Raw genomic sequence first — 17227 nt, forward strand, 5'->3', positions numbered from 1 at the left:
GTAGCATTTGGGAGAAAGGAAACTCGCATGCCTATTCCAGTGTTTCATTTCAGTCTTTCACAAGTATCTGATCGAGACCACGTACAGGACCTTTGTGGTTCCTAAGTTCTTTCTTTGCTCAATCAGCCCCTTATCTTCCATTTCCCTCGACACCTAGGCAAAGACCCTTAGACAGAGGCTGCCAACAGAGCAGGTAGCTAGCTAGTAGACACACTGGGTCACCTATAGGGAGAGGCACCAAGTATTCAACCCATTATTACTTTGTACAAATTCATGAAAGTAATGGCATTTGTTTTTTTGCTTTATTGTATTCACAAAGAAGTCCAAACTGTGCAGAATGTCTCCCACCCCCAAACAAAATTAAAGACGACACAAATTGTTAGAAATTGCGTGTGATTTTTATTTATTTATTTCGAGGACATAGTTTCCGAGGTAATACATCCAAACACACAATCAAAAAGGAGAAAGTATAACCCTATACAGTTTCACATAAGAAAATAGTTTCCTAGAACATTTAGGCCACTACAACTTAAGTAATAAAGCAGTAATAAAAGGAACTATACAATAAATATTACTACAAAGTCAAGCCTGTAGGTTTGGGCTTTACAATCAACCATCATAATCCAAGTTTACTGTCCCATAATTCCAGTCTTCTCGAATCTTGAGTGAGCCAATTAAATCTCAACGATAAGAACGCCCGGGGAAGTTAGTTAAGGCAGGTAACCGTGGTTACTTGCTGTGGTGATAGAACCTCTGTGAACTCTGGGCGTGGGGGAGGAAGGTGTGGCGGGGAGCCGCTTGGGGAGAGCTCTGGAAAGGTGCCTGGTGGACGAAACAACGTCAATTAAATGTTACTAAGCAATAGTTAAGAACTTTAAGGCAAACCATGCATATTTCAAATTGAATTTTGCAGTTGATACATAAAATGTATGCGTTCACTATTAAGATTAATTCATACTCATGATTTACACTGGTTTCACTCTGGCTTTAGCTATGAGCGCTTGGACAAATTGTACAAGAAAACAAAAATACAATCACTTTTCAATCTATGCTTCAATAATGAGCAAAGCAATAATACATTTTTTCAAAATAACCGCTTTCAGATGCACTCATATTTCTGATGGGGTGGTGGGTCAACAGTGGGCAGTAACAGTGAGAGGTGGGGAGGGGTTGAGGGGTACCTTTGGAGTGGGGATCTGGACAGCCAAGGAGGGGGTGGGCAGCAGGCCAGTAACGGATGCATGGAGGGCTTGGGGGTGCATGGGTCTCAGAGCACCCTGGAACAACACAACAGGAGTTTAGGGCAACACAAGGAAAGGACAAGAGGTGAGTATAAAGGACACCTCAGATTTGAATTTGTGCAATATGCACTTTTATTAAAACAGATTCACAACTAGGTTTAGTGGTTGAATAGAGAACTCAACCTTATAATGTGCACATGTCTTGAAAGTGCATCATCCTCCCCATCTGTCTGACCAGTGGTCTTACCCCGTCAGTGAAGCCAGACTGTTGGTTTGCATGTTCCAACTGCTTCTGAAGGGGTATTCCAGCACCAGGGATGAATCCTTGCTGGGAGGTGAAGTGACTGTGAACAGCGTAGCCTGGCTGCTGATGAGGGAGGTACTGCATGGCCTGGAACGCAGACGCACCTGGACAGGAGACAGTCAGCAAGGGTCAGACTCTGTGGGGAAACTGGATTACTGTCAGGATGCTCTCATGATTAGCAATGTTAATTACTACATAGTGCACATTGTAGACAGTAAATGTAATGATAAGGACCTGGCATTCATATTCAGCTCGCCACACACACACGCTACCTCTGATCTGGGAGCTGCTGGCGAAGCTGACGGGTACAGAGGGGCCGGGGACGTAGGTGGAGGGGTGCTGTGTCTGGACCACGCCGTAGCTCTCGTGGACCGACTGACTGCCACCGAACTGGCCGTGCTCCGCAGGGCCCGCACTGAACCCAGGCTGGCTCTGGTAGTGGCGGCCCTGTGGAGCGAGGAGAGTGAAACGGTCACTCTATAAGCAGCCACACAGAGCATGGGTTATGTGTCTGTTGTTGGCATCATTGACATTTACTATGTTTCAGTGGGTGGTGTCTGTAACTACAGAGTTAAGGATTTGATTCCAGCTTGAGCCGACTGCTGATGCCTGGAACTCACTTTATTGACACTATTGATGCGTAGATAGAATTGAAAAATGTGCTTTATAGAAAGATGGCCATTACAATAGAGACATCTAGTGGTTAGATGAGACATTACACATGCAGAGGGCTAACCAGTTGCCACTCACCGGGATGACAGGTGTTGGAAACAACTGCTTACTGCGCTCCGACATGAGAGCCCCGGGCCTGTTGTGACTGACTGGACTGCCTGATAGAGGGAAGAGACAACAACAAAAAGTGATGAGGGAGTATGGTGGAGTGACAGGTGGGATCTCAGAAGTCATTTGTGGATAGACTAATTATGGGCCAGTGCCACGTATATTGAATTCATGTGTTCAAAGTAAACAGCTTGTGATAAAGGCATCTGGTAAATGACCACGTTATTTTGATGTTCAATTAATGTAATTGCTTAGGAGAACACACTCATGAACACGTGTATACCTTACCTTGGATGTTGAGCAGATGCTGTCCTGTGTGCATGGTTAGACTGGACTGGTAGCTGGCTGACGTCAGTGTTGTGATGTCACTGCAGGAGAGGTAAAAACAGGTGAGATATCTGACAGGAGAATTCTAACAATCAGCAAATCCTTATATAATATATACAGTGGGGGAAAAAAGTATTTAGTCAGCCACCAATTGTGCGTGTTCTCCCACTTAAAAAGATGAGAGGCCTGTAATTTTCATCATAGGTATACGTCAACTATGACAGACAAATTGAGAGAAGAAAAATCCAGAAAATCACATTGTAGGATTTTTAATGAATTTATTTGCAAATTATGGTGGAAAATAAGTATTTGGTCACCTATAAACAAGCAAGATTTCTGGCTCTCACAGACCTGTAACTTCTTCTTTAAGAGGCTCCTCTGTCCTCCACTCGTTACCTGTATTAATGGCACCTGTTTGAACTTGTTATCAGTATAAAAGACACCCGTCCACAACCTCAAACAGTCACACTCCAAACTCCACTATGGCCAAGACCAAAGAGCTGTCAAAGGACACCAGAAACAAAATTGTAGACCTGCACCAGGCTGGGAAGACTGAATCTGCAATAGGTAAGCAGCTTGGTTTGAAGAAATCAACTGTGGGAGCAATTATTAGGAAATGGAAGACATACAAGACCACTGATAATCTCCCTCGATCTGGGGCTCCACGCAAGATCTCACCCCGTGGGGTCAAAATGATCACAAAAAACGGTGAGCAAAAATCCCAGAACCACACGGGGGACCTAGTGAATGACCTGCAGAGAGCTGGGACCAAAGTAACAAAGCCTACCATCAGTAACACACTACGCCGCCAGGGACTCAAATCCTGCAGTGCGAGACGTGTCCCCCTGCTTAAGCCAGTACATGTCCAGGCCCGTCTGAAGTTTGCTAGAGTGCATTTGGATGATCCAGAAGAGGATTGGGAGAATGTCATATGGTCAGATGAAACCAAAATATAACTTTTTGGTAAAACCTCAACTCGTCGTGTTTGGAGGACAAAGAATGCTGAGTTGCATCCAAAGAACACCATACCTACTATGAAGCATGGGGTGGAAACATCATGCTTTGGGGCTGTTTTTCTGCAAAGGGACCAGGACGACTGATCCGTGTAAAGGAAAGAATGAAAACCTCCTTCCATCAGCAAGGGCATTGAAGATGAAACGTGGCTGGGTCTTTCAGCATGACAATGATCCCAAACACACCGCCCGGGCAACGAAGGAGTGGCTTCGTAAGAAGCATTTCAAGGTCCTGGAGTGGCCTAGCCAGTCTCCAGATCTCAAACCCATAGAAAATCTTTGGAGGGAGTTGAAAGTCCGTGTTGCCCAGCGACAGCCCCAAAACATCACTGCTCTAGAGGAGATCTGCATGGAGGAATGGGCCAAAATACCAGCAACAATGTGTGAAAACCTTGTGAAGACTTACAGAAAACGTTTGACCTGTGTCATTGCCAACAAAGGGTATATAACAAAGTATTGAGAAACTTTTGTTATTGACCAAATACTTATTTTCCACCATAATTTGCAAATAAATTCATTAAAAATCCTACAATGTGATTTTCTGGATTTATTTTCCTCATTTTGTCTGTCATAGTTGACGTGTACCTATGATGAAAATTACAGGCCTCATCTTTTTAAGTGGGAGAACTTGCACAATTGGTGGCTGACTAAATACTTTCCCCCCCCACTGTGTGTATATATATATATATATGGCCTTATTACAATTTCATTCCTACTCCAAACTGGGAGGGTTTATTGACCTTGACTTCTTTTATCAACCTACACTAACGTTAAGGAAGCTTGACTGGTGAAAATAAATTTCTAGACACATTCAGGCATCCAAACAGCTTTCATCTAGCATGCGTTACCATATACATAAATATGAAGGAGAGGAGACATGGAGAGGAAGCCACTTGAGATGCACCTAAGGAGTCAGAGGCTCCTTTCCTCTCACCTCTGCTCCTTCCTGCGCCTCTTCTCCTCCTCGTGCAGGACCTTCTTCAGCTGGAGGAAGAGCTGATGCTTCTCCTCCTGCAGTCCCTGCAGCTTCTCCCCCATCTTCATCACCTGTGAGGAGGAAGAGGGAATGTAAGAGAGGGTTAAGGTGAGAAAGCCCATCCTGAGGTTAGTTATCTCCATCTGTTTGTAATGACTTTCTCTGACCTGTTCTTTAGTCTCCTCCAATGACATCCTCTCCTCTATCTCTTTTGTTCTCTTTCTCTCTTCTTCCTCTTTCATCTTCTGCTCCATCATCTTGTCCACCTCTTCCTCCTCTAATATTTGGAAGAAAAGAGATCAACTTGACGATTCCAACACCAATTCCAACAGCATAATTGTGGTACCAAATCTGTATTTTTATTTATGGTTGGGGAGGAATGCAGTAGTCAAGCCAAGCCTTGTGATATCTCACCTTGTCTTTTGCGATCTCTTTCTCTCATGATGTGTTTGTGGAGGGCTCTGGCCATGGCGTTCGACAGCTTGGGTCTGTCCTGCAGAGCAGGCATGCTGACAGGAAGTGGAGGGGCCAGCTGAATGCAGCAGAATCAATGGAGAAAATATGGGAAGTAAATATAGTTACAGGCAGCAACAGCAAACGGTGACAATAATTGGCAGCTAGGAACGGACACTTGTTTTTTTCTAATATTTACTTTGTTGATAATATAAATAATAAATTGCATGCATTCACCCCCACCTAGCTAACGTTGCATTGCATCTGATCTGGCTATGCTAGCATCTAGCTAACGTTACATTTTTATCTCGATGAACGGCCAGCAGGCGCGAAGTTGTAAACAGAGAACTTACTTTCGTTGCTTTGCGAGTTTTTCAAGATGAAAACTTTCGTCTCCGCTTGGTGTTTGTTTTACGTGTTTTTTGGTGTGGATTATAAAGCGGAAAATCAGTGTTTCTGTGTAAAACAGTGACTTTCGTTCTGTATTATGAATTTCAAAAAAAAAAAAACTAATTTATGAACCCGAACTGGTACACTTCCGGTGTGAAAGGACGCTTCCTGTTTTGACGTCAGTGGAGCCCTGAGAGTTGTGGTTTCTATTCAGCACTTCCTAGCACGTCCCAGAGGACCTTTTTTTTAGATTGACAGAAGTTGGTATCCTTCAGCGGTGGAAAAAGTACCCAATTGTCATACTTGAGTACCCTGACACCCAAAAGTACTCGTTACATTTTGACAGGAAAATGGTCCAATTCACGCACTTATCAACAAAACATCCTTGGTCATCCCTACTGCCTCTGATCTGGCGGACTCACTAAACACAAATGCTTCGTTTGTAAATTAATGTCTTAGTGTTGAAGTGTGCCCCTAGCTATCCGTAAATTTAAAAAACAAGAACATTGTGTCGTCTGGTTTGCATAATATAAGGAATTTGAAATGATTAATACTTTTGATACTTAAGTATATTTTAGCAATTCCATTTACGTTTGATACTTAAGTATATTTAAAACCAAATACTTTGACTTTTACTTAAGTAGTATTTTAATGGGTGACTTTCACTTTTACTTGAGTCATTTTCTATGAAGGTATCTTTACTTTTACTCAAGTATGACATTTGAGTACTTTTTCCACCACTGTGCTAAGCATTAAATATGTAACGAGCACTTTTGGGTGTCAGGGAAAATGTATGGAGTAAAAAGTACATTATTTTCCTTAGGAATGTAGTGAAGTAAAAGTAGTCAAAAATATAAATACTAAAGCAAAGTACAGATACCCAAAAATAACTACTTAAGTACTTTACCCTACTGGTATCCTTGTTTGCAGAAAATACAGGAACTAGATAGCAAAGTTGGGAACTTTTATTTAGTTATTTTATCTTCATCAAAACCTGTACTCTTCATCAGGTCTTTCATACCTCCCAGTCCCTCCCACTGCACAGAAAAAACCTCACACTGCCTTGAGTATAAGATGGGGCGGTATGCACGTGGGACAACTCTATGACTAATGTATTGAAATGTAAAGACTGAAAATAAATGGTGCTTGTATGTTCCATATGCAGACACAAACATTACACACCCGACGGTCATGTAGTAGGCCTATAGTATAGGTTAGGGTTCCCCAACTGGCGGCCCGTGGGTGATTTTATTTGGGCCCCCAGCAAATTAGCTCAAAGTGATTTTAATTTTGGAAATCTGTTCCAAAGTATTCCGACGCATAACAGAGATATATGTGATTGTATACAAATGTATGCAAGGATTGAAATTACATTTAGTCAAATATATCTGTTTGGGTCAATTTGCAGTCAACAAATTATTTATAATTATGTTCTGGCCCCCTGACCATCCACTCAAGAAGGAAAAAAATCCCACGGCTGAATCTAGATCCCTGGTATAGGTTATTTAGACTTATGATGAATAACCCTTTCAAGTTATTTATTTGAATAATGCATATATGGGTTGTTCATAGTACCATTTCCTTTCATAATGCATCATCTCCTTTCCCTCAAGGGGCTCTCCAGCCACAGTTCATTCCTCACAGTCAAGTTCTTCCACACTGATCTAGCCAAACCATTTCTGTATGGACCTCGCTTTGTGCACGGGGGCATTGTCATGCTGAAACAGGAAAAGGCCTTCCCCAAACTGTTGCCACAAAGTTGGAAGCACAGAATCGTCTAGAATGTCATTGTATGCTGTAGCATTAAGATTTCCCTTCACTGGAAATAAGGGGCCTAGCCCAAACCACGAAAAACAGCCCCAGACCATTATTCCTTTACAGTTGGCACTATGCATTGGGGCAGGTAGCTTTCTCCTGGCATCCGCCAAACTCAGATTTGTTCGTCGGACTGCCAGATGGTGAAGCGTATGGTGATCTTAGGCTTGCGTGCGGCTGCTGGGCCACGGAAACCCAATTCCACGAAAATCCTGACGAACAGTTCTTGTGCTGATGTCGCTTCCAGAGGCAGTTTGGAACTCGGTAATGAGTGTTGCAACCGAGAACAGATTATTTTTACGTGCTACAGCACTTGGCGGTCCCATTCTGTGAGCTTGTGTGGCCTACCACTTCGCAGCTGAGCCGTTGTTGCTCCTAGACGTTTCCACTTCACAATAACAGTATTTACAGTTGACCGGGGCAGCTCTAGCAGGGCAGAAATTGTACAAACGTACTTGTTGGAAAGGTGGCATCCTATGACAGTGCCACGTTGAAAGTCACTGAGCTCTTCAGTACGGGCCATTCTACTGCCAATGTTTGTCTATGGAGATTGCATGGCTGTGTGCTCGATTTTATACATCTGTCAGCAACGGGTGTGGCTGAAAAAGCCGATTCCACTTATTTGAAGGGGCGTCCACATACTTTTGTATATATAAATGTAGGTCGAAAATATGCAGGTTAGGACAAAGTAATAATTCTATGCGGCAGCGTTAGAAAATAAACAAATTCATTGGCCCAGCGGCGTTGCTTACACCCAGCGCCGCAGCTAACTAGCATAGCTGGTCCCATTGTTACAAAGAGTTATGGGGTATTAGAATTCCGTTGTCTTAAACTTTTTCATCTTCAACCTAGACTGACACCAAACGAAACCCATCTGACAGTGAGGGTGAGGAAACTACCTCAGCACTCCTCAATCTTGGGCCAATAGCAAGATTAATGCTAATTTCTGTATTTTGTCCTCCCTACACTATGTGATGATGGGATTTGATGTCTCCACAGTGAGTGTAGTCGGTGTAGCGATCGAAAGGATTCAATTTTCAAAGCTCAGGTGTGAACAGGGGAATAGCCTGAATAAAGAGAGATGTGTTTTCTCCACTGTTTCTTTCAAGACTACGGTTGCGGAAACTGTTTCCATATGTTCACATACAGTAAATATATGCAGGAAAAGTCAGGCAAAAAAAAAAACAGACAGTAAAGAAAAGACAGGAAACAAAGTTGGCTTTTTATCACATTTTATCATGTATGATCATAAGTGGAGAGTGCCAGTAACACCGCTATATACCGAGTTCAAACTTTTTTTTAAAGTAGAACAAAACTTTTAAAAAGTAAAATTGCACTGAGCTTTACAATACTTTAAAGAAATGAAGCATCAAAATTACAATAAGTACAATAATAACAACAATCATAATAGTAATCAAATCCAAATAATATTATATTTTTTACCACTGAAAGCGGAGACAGAGGGAAGATGACTGTTCAGTCGGAATTCTATTCTACTCGTCAGACGTCAAATACACTACGTCCTCAGAATATCTTACCAGCGCTACTACATTAGTAAAACATGACATTTTATCATTGCCAAATGGATCAGAATTTAACCTATCACGCTAGATCCAAAGGTTACATGTTTTATTTTCCACGTAGCTTTATAATTACTGTTAATATGGTCTAATTCTAACACTAATTTCAAAATGGCATCTCTCCTCTATCCGTTTCAGCATGATCAAAGCACTACGAAAACTGGCCACGGGACCATTCAACCGAAATCCCCATCTCGGAGACCCGGAGGCAAATAAAATTCAGACTGTGCGAAGAGTATTAAAGAGGTAAAAATGGAGGGATGAGGGAAGGAGGGGGAGTGAAAGTGCATCTGACGTCTTCGCTCGGGGAACTAGGCTGATGAGCTGGATATAACATTTCAATGGAGATAGGGGGAGGTTTGGGGGAGGGGTTCAGACTTCCGTTTGGCTGTCTCCATAGACACTCTCATCACTGTAGGCAATGTAGAGGAAAAAGTCCTCTTCATGATGCTCCTGAAAGAGAGCAATATAGAGGTGTTGGTATGAGATGACAAAACAGAGGGTGGGGGAGGCTTCCCTGAATGGCATCCCCAATCCTCATAGGAACAAGCAGCAGAAAAGTGTGTGAGAGGGGAGCGGGTGAGAGGGGAGGAGTCATACCTGGTATAGCAGGCCCATGGTGGCTGAGGTGGGAGGAATGACGTTGTTTACAAAGAAGAATAGGGCGTCCTCGGCCCGCAGGTGGATTCGTTTTCGGATGAGGAAGTAGAACTGGCCCACTGTAGTAGAGGGAAAGGAATTGAACTATTAAAGTTCTGAAGAGAGTGGTATGGGTTTGTGATACATGGGTGGCACATAACCGTAATAACTGGTTACCTACCTGTGAGGTCGGAGGGCACAAGGTATTTCTTCTTGTCCAGATCTCCTATCCTTGCTTTGGGGGCTTTTTCCACAATTACCTACAATTAGAAGGGAAAAAAGCATTTAGTAAAGGCCTAAATATTGTGTGGCTATGTGTCCAACAATGTAAAAAAACTGGTATAATAACTTGGTCACATACGATTGCGCAATTCAAGCTTGTTCGCTTCACATTTCGAGGAAAATAATCAATATTTTAAACCCACTGATCCCTCATTGTGCGAGGTGATTTTCAGAAACCATTATGGCGCATTGACGTGGGATTATTAAATGCTTCTCCATTTTGAGTCTACTGCTCTGACAAGCCAGAGATCTGTATATAATGACGAGATCTGCATGTCGCCGCACTAACAATGGGAGTTGTTGTCTCAAATGCTGGAAGGCAGGCGACAAGCTCAGGTCCAAAATAAGCCAATAGGTAAGCATTGGAAAGATTTTGGGCAGAGTGAAACCTTTCGCGTCACTTCTTCCTCTGGTCAAGCTCGATAAACAAAACACCTTGGTAAAAAAGGTCAGTTATGCCATCTTAACCTGTGGTTGAGTCACGCACAATGCGGATGTCTACTTTGCTGATGTCTAGCAGACAAGTTGGTTTTCCACACAGCCCTAGTAGCAAGTACCTACAAGACAGGATTCTTTAGTTGGGGGGGCTGAAATCCAACCAAGGGCTCTATTCAATCTGTTTTGCTGAAGCATCACAGATTGCGCAATAGAAATGTAAAGTTAATTTCAGATCGCGTCATCATATGCAGTGTTTACCGTGAATGCAGTCTCCGCTAACGCAGGAACATTGCCTTTAATTTCAATCACTCTGTAACACTGAACTTCCATGTTACGGATTGAATAGAGACCCAAATCTCCCAGAAAAAGAACACTTCACTGTGCTCCATCCAAGGCCAGTATTCAGTGCATAAAACCTACACTAAGTCTATTTACAGATTGTTTACACCAGGACTTTCCAACCCTGTTCCTGGAGAGCTTGTAACTAACCTGAATCAGTTTATCAACCAGTTAATTATTAGAATCAGGTGCGCTAGATTAGGGATAGAGTGAAAACGCACAGGACGGTCAGTCTCCAGGCGCAGGGTTGGAGAGCCCTGGGTTGTCTCGGTCTTTCATTTGGATAGGACCTGGAGGACATTTTGACCTGGCTAGGATTATCTGCACAAAGGTTCTTACTTAAAGATGCACTATGCCGAAATCACTCCACCATTTCCTGGTTGCTAAAATTCTAATAGCTCGCCTAATTTCAGTTTGTGACAAAACAAACAGGTATAGTGTAGAGAATCATTGTACCATCTACACCGCTGGGAACTATATTTTCCATAACCAAAAATAATTGTATTTTTCAGCTGTTTGGTGCTGTTGTACAAAACCAAAAGTAAAAGACGCAAAAACTAAACTTAAAACGGGAAGCATAGAAAGTGGCCATAGAACAGATCTGCTTCTTAAGACTTGCTTTCAATGCAAATTACAGATCTATAACTCACATTTCTATGTGAATTTGGTATGTTGCCCAAAAGGTGACATATTGCAGCTTTAAGCAAACCTTGAAAATGAAGGAAGGAATCTATTGTCATTTCTGCCCAAGACATTCTTACAAAGGGGGGCTTTAAAACAAAAGGGACACTGTGTAGACTGTAAACAATTCACCTTTAGAGGGGCTAAATGTGAAATAAACAAGTGAACCGCTTACTGACACCCGCTCTAGGCTATTTAGGGTAGCTAACGTTACACTTCTTTAAAAACACACACACTTTAACAACTATCTATTAACCTGTCAAAGTATTGCATTGGAAGTAAATTACTATTTGTAAACAGTCATGCGGTTTTGCTTTTTGAAAACATTGTCCCAAGCTTGGTAGCTAGTGATTGTTTTATAAGGCCCTGTGCAGTGAAAAACGTGATTTTCCTGTTTTATATACACTACCGTTCAAAAGTTTGGGGTCACTTAGAAATGTCCTTGTTTTCGAAAGAAAAGCAAATGTTTTGTCCATTAAAATAACATCAAATTGATCAGAAATACAGTGTAGACATTATTAATGTTGTAAATGGCTATTGTAGCTGGAAACGGCTGATTTTTTTATGGAATATCTACATAGGCGTAGAGGCCCATCATCAGCAACCATCAGTCCTGTGTTCCAATGGCATGTTGTGTTTGCTAATCCAAGTTTATCATTTTAAAAGGCTAATTGATCATTAGAAAACCCTTTTACAATTATGTTAGCACAGCTGAAACTGTTGTGCTGATTGAAGAAGCAATAAAACTGGCCTTCTTGAGACTAGTTGAGTATCTGGAGCATCAGCAATTGTGGGTTCGATTACAGGCTCAAAATGGCCAGAAACAAATAACTTTCTTCTGAAACTCGTCAGCCTATTCTTGTTCTGAGAAATGAAGGCTATTCCATGCGAGAAATTGCCAAGAAACTGAAGATCTCGTACAACGCTGTGTACTACTCCCTTCACAGAAGAGAAAAAACTGGCTCTAACCAGAATAGAAAGTGGAGTGGGAGGCCCCGGTGCACAACTGAGCAAGAGGACAAATACATTAGAGTGTCTAATTTGAGAAACAGACGCCTCACAGGTCCTCAACTGGCAGCTTCATTAAATAGTACCCGCAAAACACCAGTCTCAACATCAACAGTGAAGAGGTGACTCCGGGATGCTGACCTTCAGGGCAGAGTTGCAAAGAAAAAGCTATTTCTCAGACTGGCCAATAAAAAGAAAAGATTAAGATGGGCAAAAGAACACAGACACTGGACAGAGGAAGATTGGAAAAGTGTTATGGACAGATGAATCGAAGTTCGAGGTGTTCGGATCACAAAGAAGAACATTTGTGAGACACAGACCAAATGAAAAAATGCTGGAGGAGTGCTTTATGCCATCTGTCAAGCATGGTGGAGGCAATGTGATGGTCTGGGGGTGCTTTGGTGGTGGTAAAGTGGGAGATTTGTACAGGGTAAAAGGGATCATGAAGAAGGAAGGCTATCACTCCATTTTGCAACGCCATACCCTGTGGACGGTGCTTGATTGGAGCCAATTTCCTCCTACAACAGGACAATGACCCAAAGCACAGCTCCAAACTATGCAATAACTATTTAGGGAAGAAGCAGTCAGCTGGTATTCTGTCTATAATGGAGTGGCCAGCACAGTCACCAGATCGCAACCCTATTGAGCTGTTGTGGGAGCAGCTTGACCGTATGGTACGTAAGAAATGCCCATCAAGCCAATCCAAGTTGTGGGAGGTGCTGCAGGAAGCATGGGGTGAAATCTCTTCAGATTACTGGAATGCCAAAGGTCTGCAAGGCTGTAATTGCTGCAAATGGAGGATTCTTTGACAAAAGCAAAGTTTGAAGGACACAATTAGTTTATATTAAAAATTATTATTTCTAACCTTGTCAATGACTACATTTCCTATGCATTATGCTATATTTCCTATTCAAACTCATTTCATGTATGTTTTCATGGAAAACAAGGACATTTCTAAGTGACCCCAAACTTTTGAATGATAGTGTATATTTCCGCACTATGAGGTTGGAATAATACTGTGAAAATAATGATGTCCTTTTAGTGCAAGAGCTGTTTGAAAAGACCACCTGAAATTTCAGCCTGTTTTGGTGGGATGGAGTTTTGGCCTGCCTGGTGACATCACCAGGCGGTAAATTAGTTAATAGACCGATAAGAAAAAGTTCCAAACCCCTCTACCAATAACAGCAAGAAGGGTGAAATTGCAGACCACAATTCAGGGCAGTCCTGCATGTGGGCATTCCTGCATCTGCAGAAACCCCTCTTTACACTTCTATTGGTACATTTTTAAGATAGGACTCCGGTTTTGTCACCAAAGCCCCATATACTACCCACCATTGTGACCTGTACGCTCTCGTTGGCTGGCCCTCACTACATATGTCGCCAAACCCACTGGCTCCAGGTCATCTATAAATCACTGCTAGGCAAATCCCTGTCTTATCTTAGCTCATTGGTCCACCCCCGTAGTATGCTCTCCAGCAGGTATATCTCACTGGTCATCCCCAAAACCAACACCTCCTTTGGCCGCCATTCCTTCCAGTTCTCTGCTGCCAATGACTGGAACGAACTGCAAAAATCTCTGAAGCTGGAGACACTTATATCCCTCACTAACTTTAAGCATCAGTTGTCAGAGCAGCTTACCGATCACTGCACCTGTACACAGCCCAACTACCTCATCCCCATATTGTTATTTATTTAGCTCATTTGCACCCAAGTATCTCTATTTGCACATCAACTTCTGCACATCTATCACTCCAGTGTTAATACTAAATTATAATTATTTTGCACTATGGCCTATTTATTGCCTTACCTCCATAACATACTACATTTGCACACACTTTATATAGATTTTCTATTGTGTTATTGACTGTACGTTTTTGTTTATCCCATATGTAACTCTGTGTTGTTTTTAATCGCACTGCTTTGCTTTATCTTGGCCAAGTCGCAGTTGTAAATGAGAACTTGTTCACAACTGGCATACCTGGTTAAATAAAGGTGAAATAAAATTAAATAAATAAAAAAACATAGGCAGGAGCGCTCCAGTACAGTAGGTGGCGGTAACACGCCATCCACCGATAAACCCCACCAGGGCCTAAAATTTACTTTTTGGTCCACCAGCCACTGTGGCAGGTAGATAAAAAACAAATAAAAAATTCCTACCAGCCACTGATTTTTTTACCAGGCAAATGTTGTTGTTGTTGCCATAATTACATCAAAAAACACAAAAACAGATGAGCATGCTTTGTAATGTTTCTAAAACATGTGGTATTTTGCACACAAAAAAATTGGGGTGACCAGAATCTTTTACTCAAAATATCAGAGACAAAATGTTCAGCTGCCTTGTTAAAGGCAGGAGGTTCCGTGGTAATGGGGCCACTCGAGCCCTGTCACGCATGTATGACCTGACTAGGGCGTCTCTTCGCTATCAGTTGAAGCAGCAGACTCAAACTAACGTTGAAAAACAGAGCTTGTGAACAAAACAATGTATATAGCCAAGAACCACAAGGACAAAGTCTATCAGCACTTCACTCATCGCGCACAGCTCCCCTGCCAGGCAGTATTGCTTTATATTTGCGACTGTAATGCTCACACTGTTGAGCCCTACAAATTGACCACCTGCCAACATGGCTGGTGAAATAGACATTCTTACCCGCCAATGCCTACATCTACCCGCATTTGGCGGGTATTAATTTTATGCCCTGAACCACACAGAAGAGGCTGGGGCGACAACGCTGGTAGCTAGCACACCGGTAGACAGTGTACTTCGCCCCTGCCTGTCAGGCACTGTTTTCCCGCAGTTCTATTACCGACAGTGAGGGCATGTGTTGGCAGACAAGGCCACTGGGTGCTAGCTAGGTAGGACTCCAGTACATAGCAGGTGGGATAGGTACCTAGCTAATGACAGTTAGGACACCGGTAGACAGTGTCCTTTGCCCCTGCCGGTCTGGCACTGTTTTCCCGCAGTTCTGTTAACGACGGCAGGTGTTCGGCAAGCGGGAGCGAAGGACACTGTGTGCTAGCTAGCTAAGAACTCCGCTCCTGTACACAGCAGAGGGGTATTCTACGAAGCAGGTTTGAGGAGTTAGCGAGGTAACTTTGGTCAACTCAAGAGTTCAACTCGGGATAACCAGTCATACGAAAGTGGCTCACCTTTTAGCCAGGTAAATTTCTATGGCAACGAATCCCTCAGAACTAACCTGCGTCGGGCAGGCTAACTCACTGCTAACTCCATTTACCCTGAATGAAATGACTGAGCCGTGAGTTGAGGACCAACGAAATCAGATTCCCTTCCTCTCGCAAAGAATGCACCATCCCCTTCATTTTAGTAAGAACACTGATTAAATATTTTAATAATCAAGTTTTTTTGTGTAAAATTGTTTTAATGTTACAACACAGAATGCATTTTAAACTAAACTTAATGTAACACCTGTATGACTTAATTACAATATATATATATAAATAAGAGGGGAAAAAGATGCTTGTGCATTGATAAGCACACCAAAGACGGCATTAGTAATAAAATAAAGACTGCACTTCTAAAAGCCTATTTCACTTCTAAAAGCCTGCTGAATTTGCAAGATATCAAAATGAAATAAATGTTTTCGACATAAATGAAAATGTGCCACTGACTTGCCCATGAATTGATGTTTCAGCATTGTCTCAAATGAATAAATATAGTTCAGTGTTCGGCTAGCCACGTGTGACATGCACCCACAGTTACAAGCATACTAGAGTTAGCAGTAGGTTTACGAGCAATATCCACCGTCGTCGTACAGATGACGCCTGAGATTGAATGTGAAGCTAACTGAAGATGCAGAAATGCCCACATGCAGGAACGCCCCGATTTACAGGCCGCAATCTCACTATTATTGTTGATAAAAGGTACGTTTTCCCCGCCCAGACAGTCCTAGCAAAATTGTTCTTTGCTAAGTTATTTTTGACCATTATAATTTAAAACAATCACAGTAGTTACTTAATTCTTAACCAGAAATTATTTGATAGATAAAATTAAAAAAACGCCTGCATTGGACCTTTAAACAAACATAACTACAATTAAATTGTTATAGTTAGCTATGTGTAACGAAATAATGTCTGTCTCAATCTCAATATAAATAACATCTGTTGACAGTTTGCCATACATAGCTATACCTCGTAAAACAAATTCCCATTCAGTGTATAATTTAATTATGACTTAAGTCTACCAACCAAACTGCGTCAAGTAGGGTGGCTTGCTATGTAAGGCCCATTTTAGAAGCCATTTCATTTGTTTGTTGTTGCCCAATTACCGTTAGTTAACAAACGTTAGCTAGTTCTTTGGCATCGTTGTGAAAATGCACCTAACCAAACAACATGACATGGCCTGGGAATATTATTTAACGTTAGTTATGTAGTAATTGGGCTCACTAACATCAACACTTTTTCTACAAAGTAACCCATATTGAGAAGCAAATCCAGTCAGGGTAACGTTACTGTAGCTAGTAGGCAGCTACTTACGGGCACCCTGTCCGGATACTTCTTCCTTATTTTCTCGCCCTCAGACCGTCTCTTCTCAAATGGGTGCTCCTCTTTGTATTGAAACTTCATTGTCAAACGAATGACAGGCTGTCGGTAGGTATATCTGAGATATCCGACCGGGATTCCTCAAGTAACAATTCGTCGACAACAAACGCTAGTTAGCCTACTGTTTTGCTCGGGTTCTTTCCTAGTGCGACTGCGGCGGAGGGATACCATAATAACATGATGCGAAAGAGAGGTCTGTACGCCGCACAGCTCAAATGGATTGTGGAAGCATGAACGCTGACCGCAAATAACCACACTGTTGTTTGGGGTTGGGTTGATATTGTTTAGTAATATTCAGCAATTAATTGAAATGTAAGGATTCTTTAACACATTAGCAGTAGTTTTGTTTTTATAGTTATTGTTGGCCAAAATATTTGAACTACTTTATTTTGTCCAACCGGTTG

The 17227-nt window shown here is 42.1% G+C and overlaps 2 protein-coding genes across 4 annotated transcripts; both read right to left on the minus strand.

The window, feature by feature from the left end:
• Positions 1-382: 382 nt before the first annotated feature.
• Positions 383-5711, minus strand: LOC121571139 (G protein pathway suppressor 2-like). Of its 3 annotated transcripts, none has more exons than XM_041882453.2 (10): positions 5448-5711; positions 5056-5173; positions 4809-4918; positions 4600-4712; positions 2614-2693; positions 2296-2375; positions 1818-2022; positions 1489-1649; positions 1182-1277; positions 383-822 (listed from the first exon to the last, which is right to left on the minus strand). In XM_041882453.2, the coding sequence occupies exons 2-10, from the start codon at positions 5147-5149 to the stop codon at positions 730-732; spliced, it is 1032 nt and encodes a 343-aa protein (XP_041738387.1). In that variant the 5' UTR covers positions 5150-5173; positions 5448-5711; the 3' UTR covers positions 383-729. The 3 variants fall into 3 exon arrangements, with proteins under 3 accessions (XP_041738387.1, XP_041738389.1, XP_041738388.1); XM_041882455.2 differs by having other exon boundaries at positions 1818-1992; positions 5448-5708; XM_041882454.2 differs by lacking the exon at positions 5448-5711 and adding an exon at positions 5338-5428.
• A 2803-nt stretch (positions 5712-8514) lies between these two features.
• On the minus strand, positions 8515-17008 carry LOC121571140 (gamma-aminobutyric acid receptor-associated protein). The gene is made up of 4 exons (XM_041882456.2): positions 16758-17008; positions 9700-9778; positions 9480-9598; positions 8515-9332 (listed from the first exon to the last, which is right to left on the minus strand). Exons 1-4 carry the CDS (start codon positions 16845-16847, stop codon positions 9252-9254), a joined length of 369 nt encoding a protein of 122 aa, XP_041738390.1. The 5' UTR covers positions 16848-17008; the 3' UTR covers positions 8515-9251.
• Between the last annotated feature and the right edge of the window lie 219 nt (positions 17009-17227).

The sequence above is a fragment of the Coregonus clupeaformis genome, chromosome 8 (genome assembly GCF_020615455.1).
Source record: "Coregonus clupeaformis isolate EN_2021a chromosome 8, ASM2061545v1, whole genome shotgun sequence".
Taxonomy (NCBI): Eukaryota; Metazoa; Chordata; class Actinopteri; order Salmoniformes; family Salmonidae; genus Coregonus; species Coregonus clupeaformis.

Coding starts and splice junctions, on each gene's coding strand:
- LOC121571139 (XM_041882453.2), bottom strand. CDS start 5,149: ATGCCTGCTCTGCAGGACAGACCCAAGCTGTCGAACGCCATGGCCAGA. Junction 2,694..4,599: donor AGGCGCAGGAAGGAGCAGAG/GTGAGAGGAAAG, acceptor CCTCTCCTGCAG/TGACATCACAACACTGACGT. Junction 1,650..1,817: donor CAGCAGCTCCCAGATCAGAG/GTAGCGTGTGTG, acceptor TCTCCTGTCCAG/GTGCGTCTGCGTTCCAGGCC.
- LOC121571140 (XM_041882456.2), bottom strand. CDS start 16,847: ATGAAGTTTCAATACAAAGAGGAGCACCCATTTGAGAAGAGACGGTCT. Junction 9,599..9,699: donor TGTGCCCTCCGACCTCACAG/GTAGGTAACCAG, acceptor CCTCTACTACAG/TGGGCCAGTTCTACTTCCTC. Junction 9,333..9,479: donor CCATGGGCCTGCTATACCAG/GTATGACTCCTC, acceptor GCTCTCTTTCAG/GAGCATCATGAAGAGGACTT.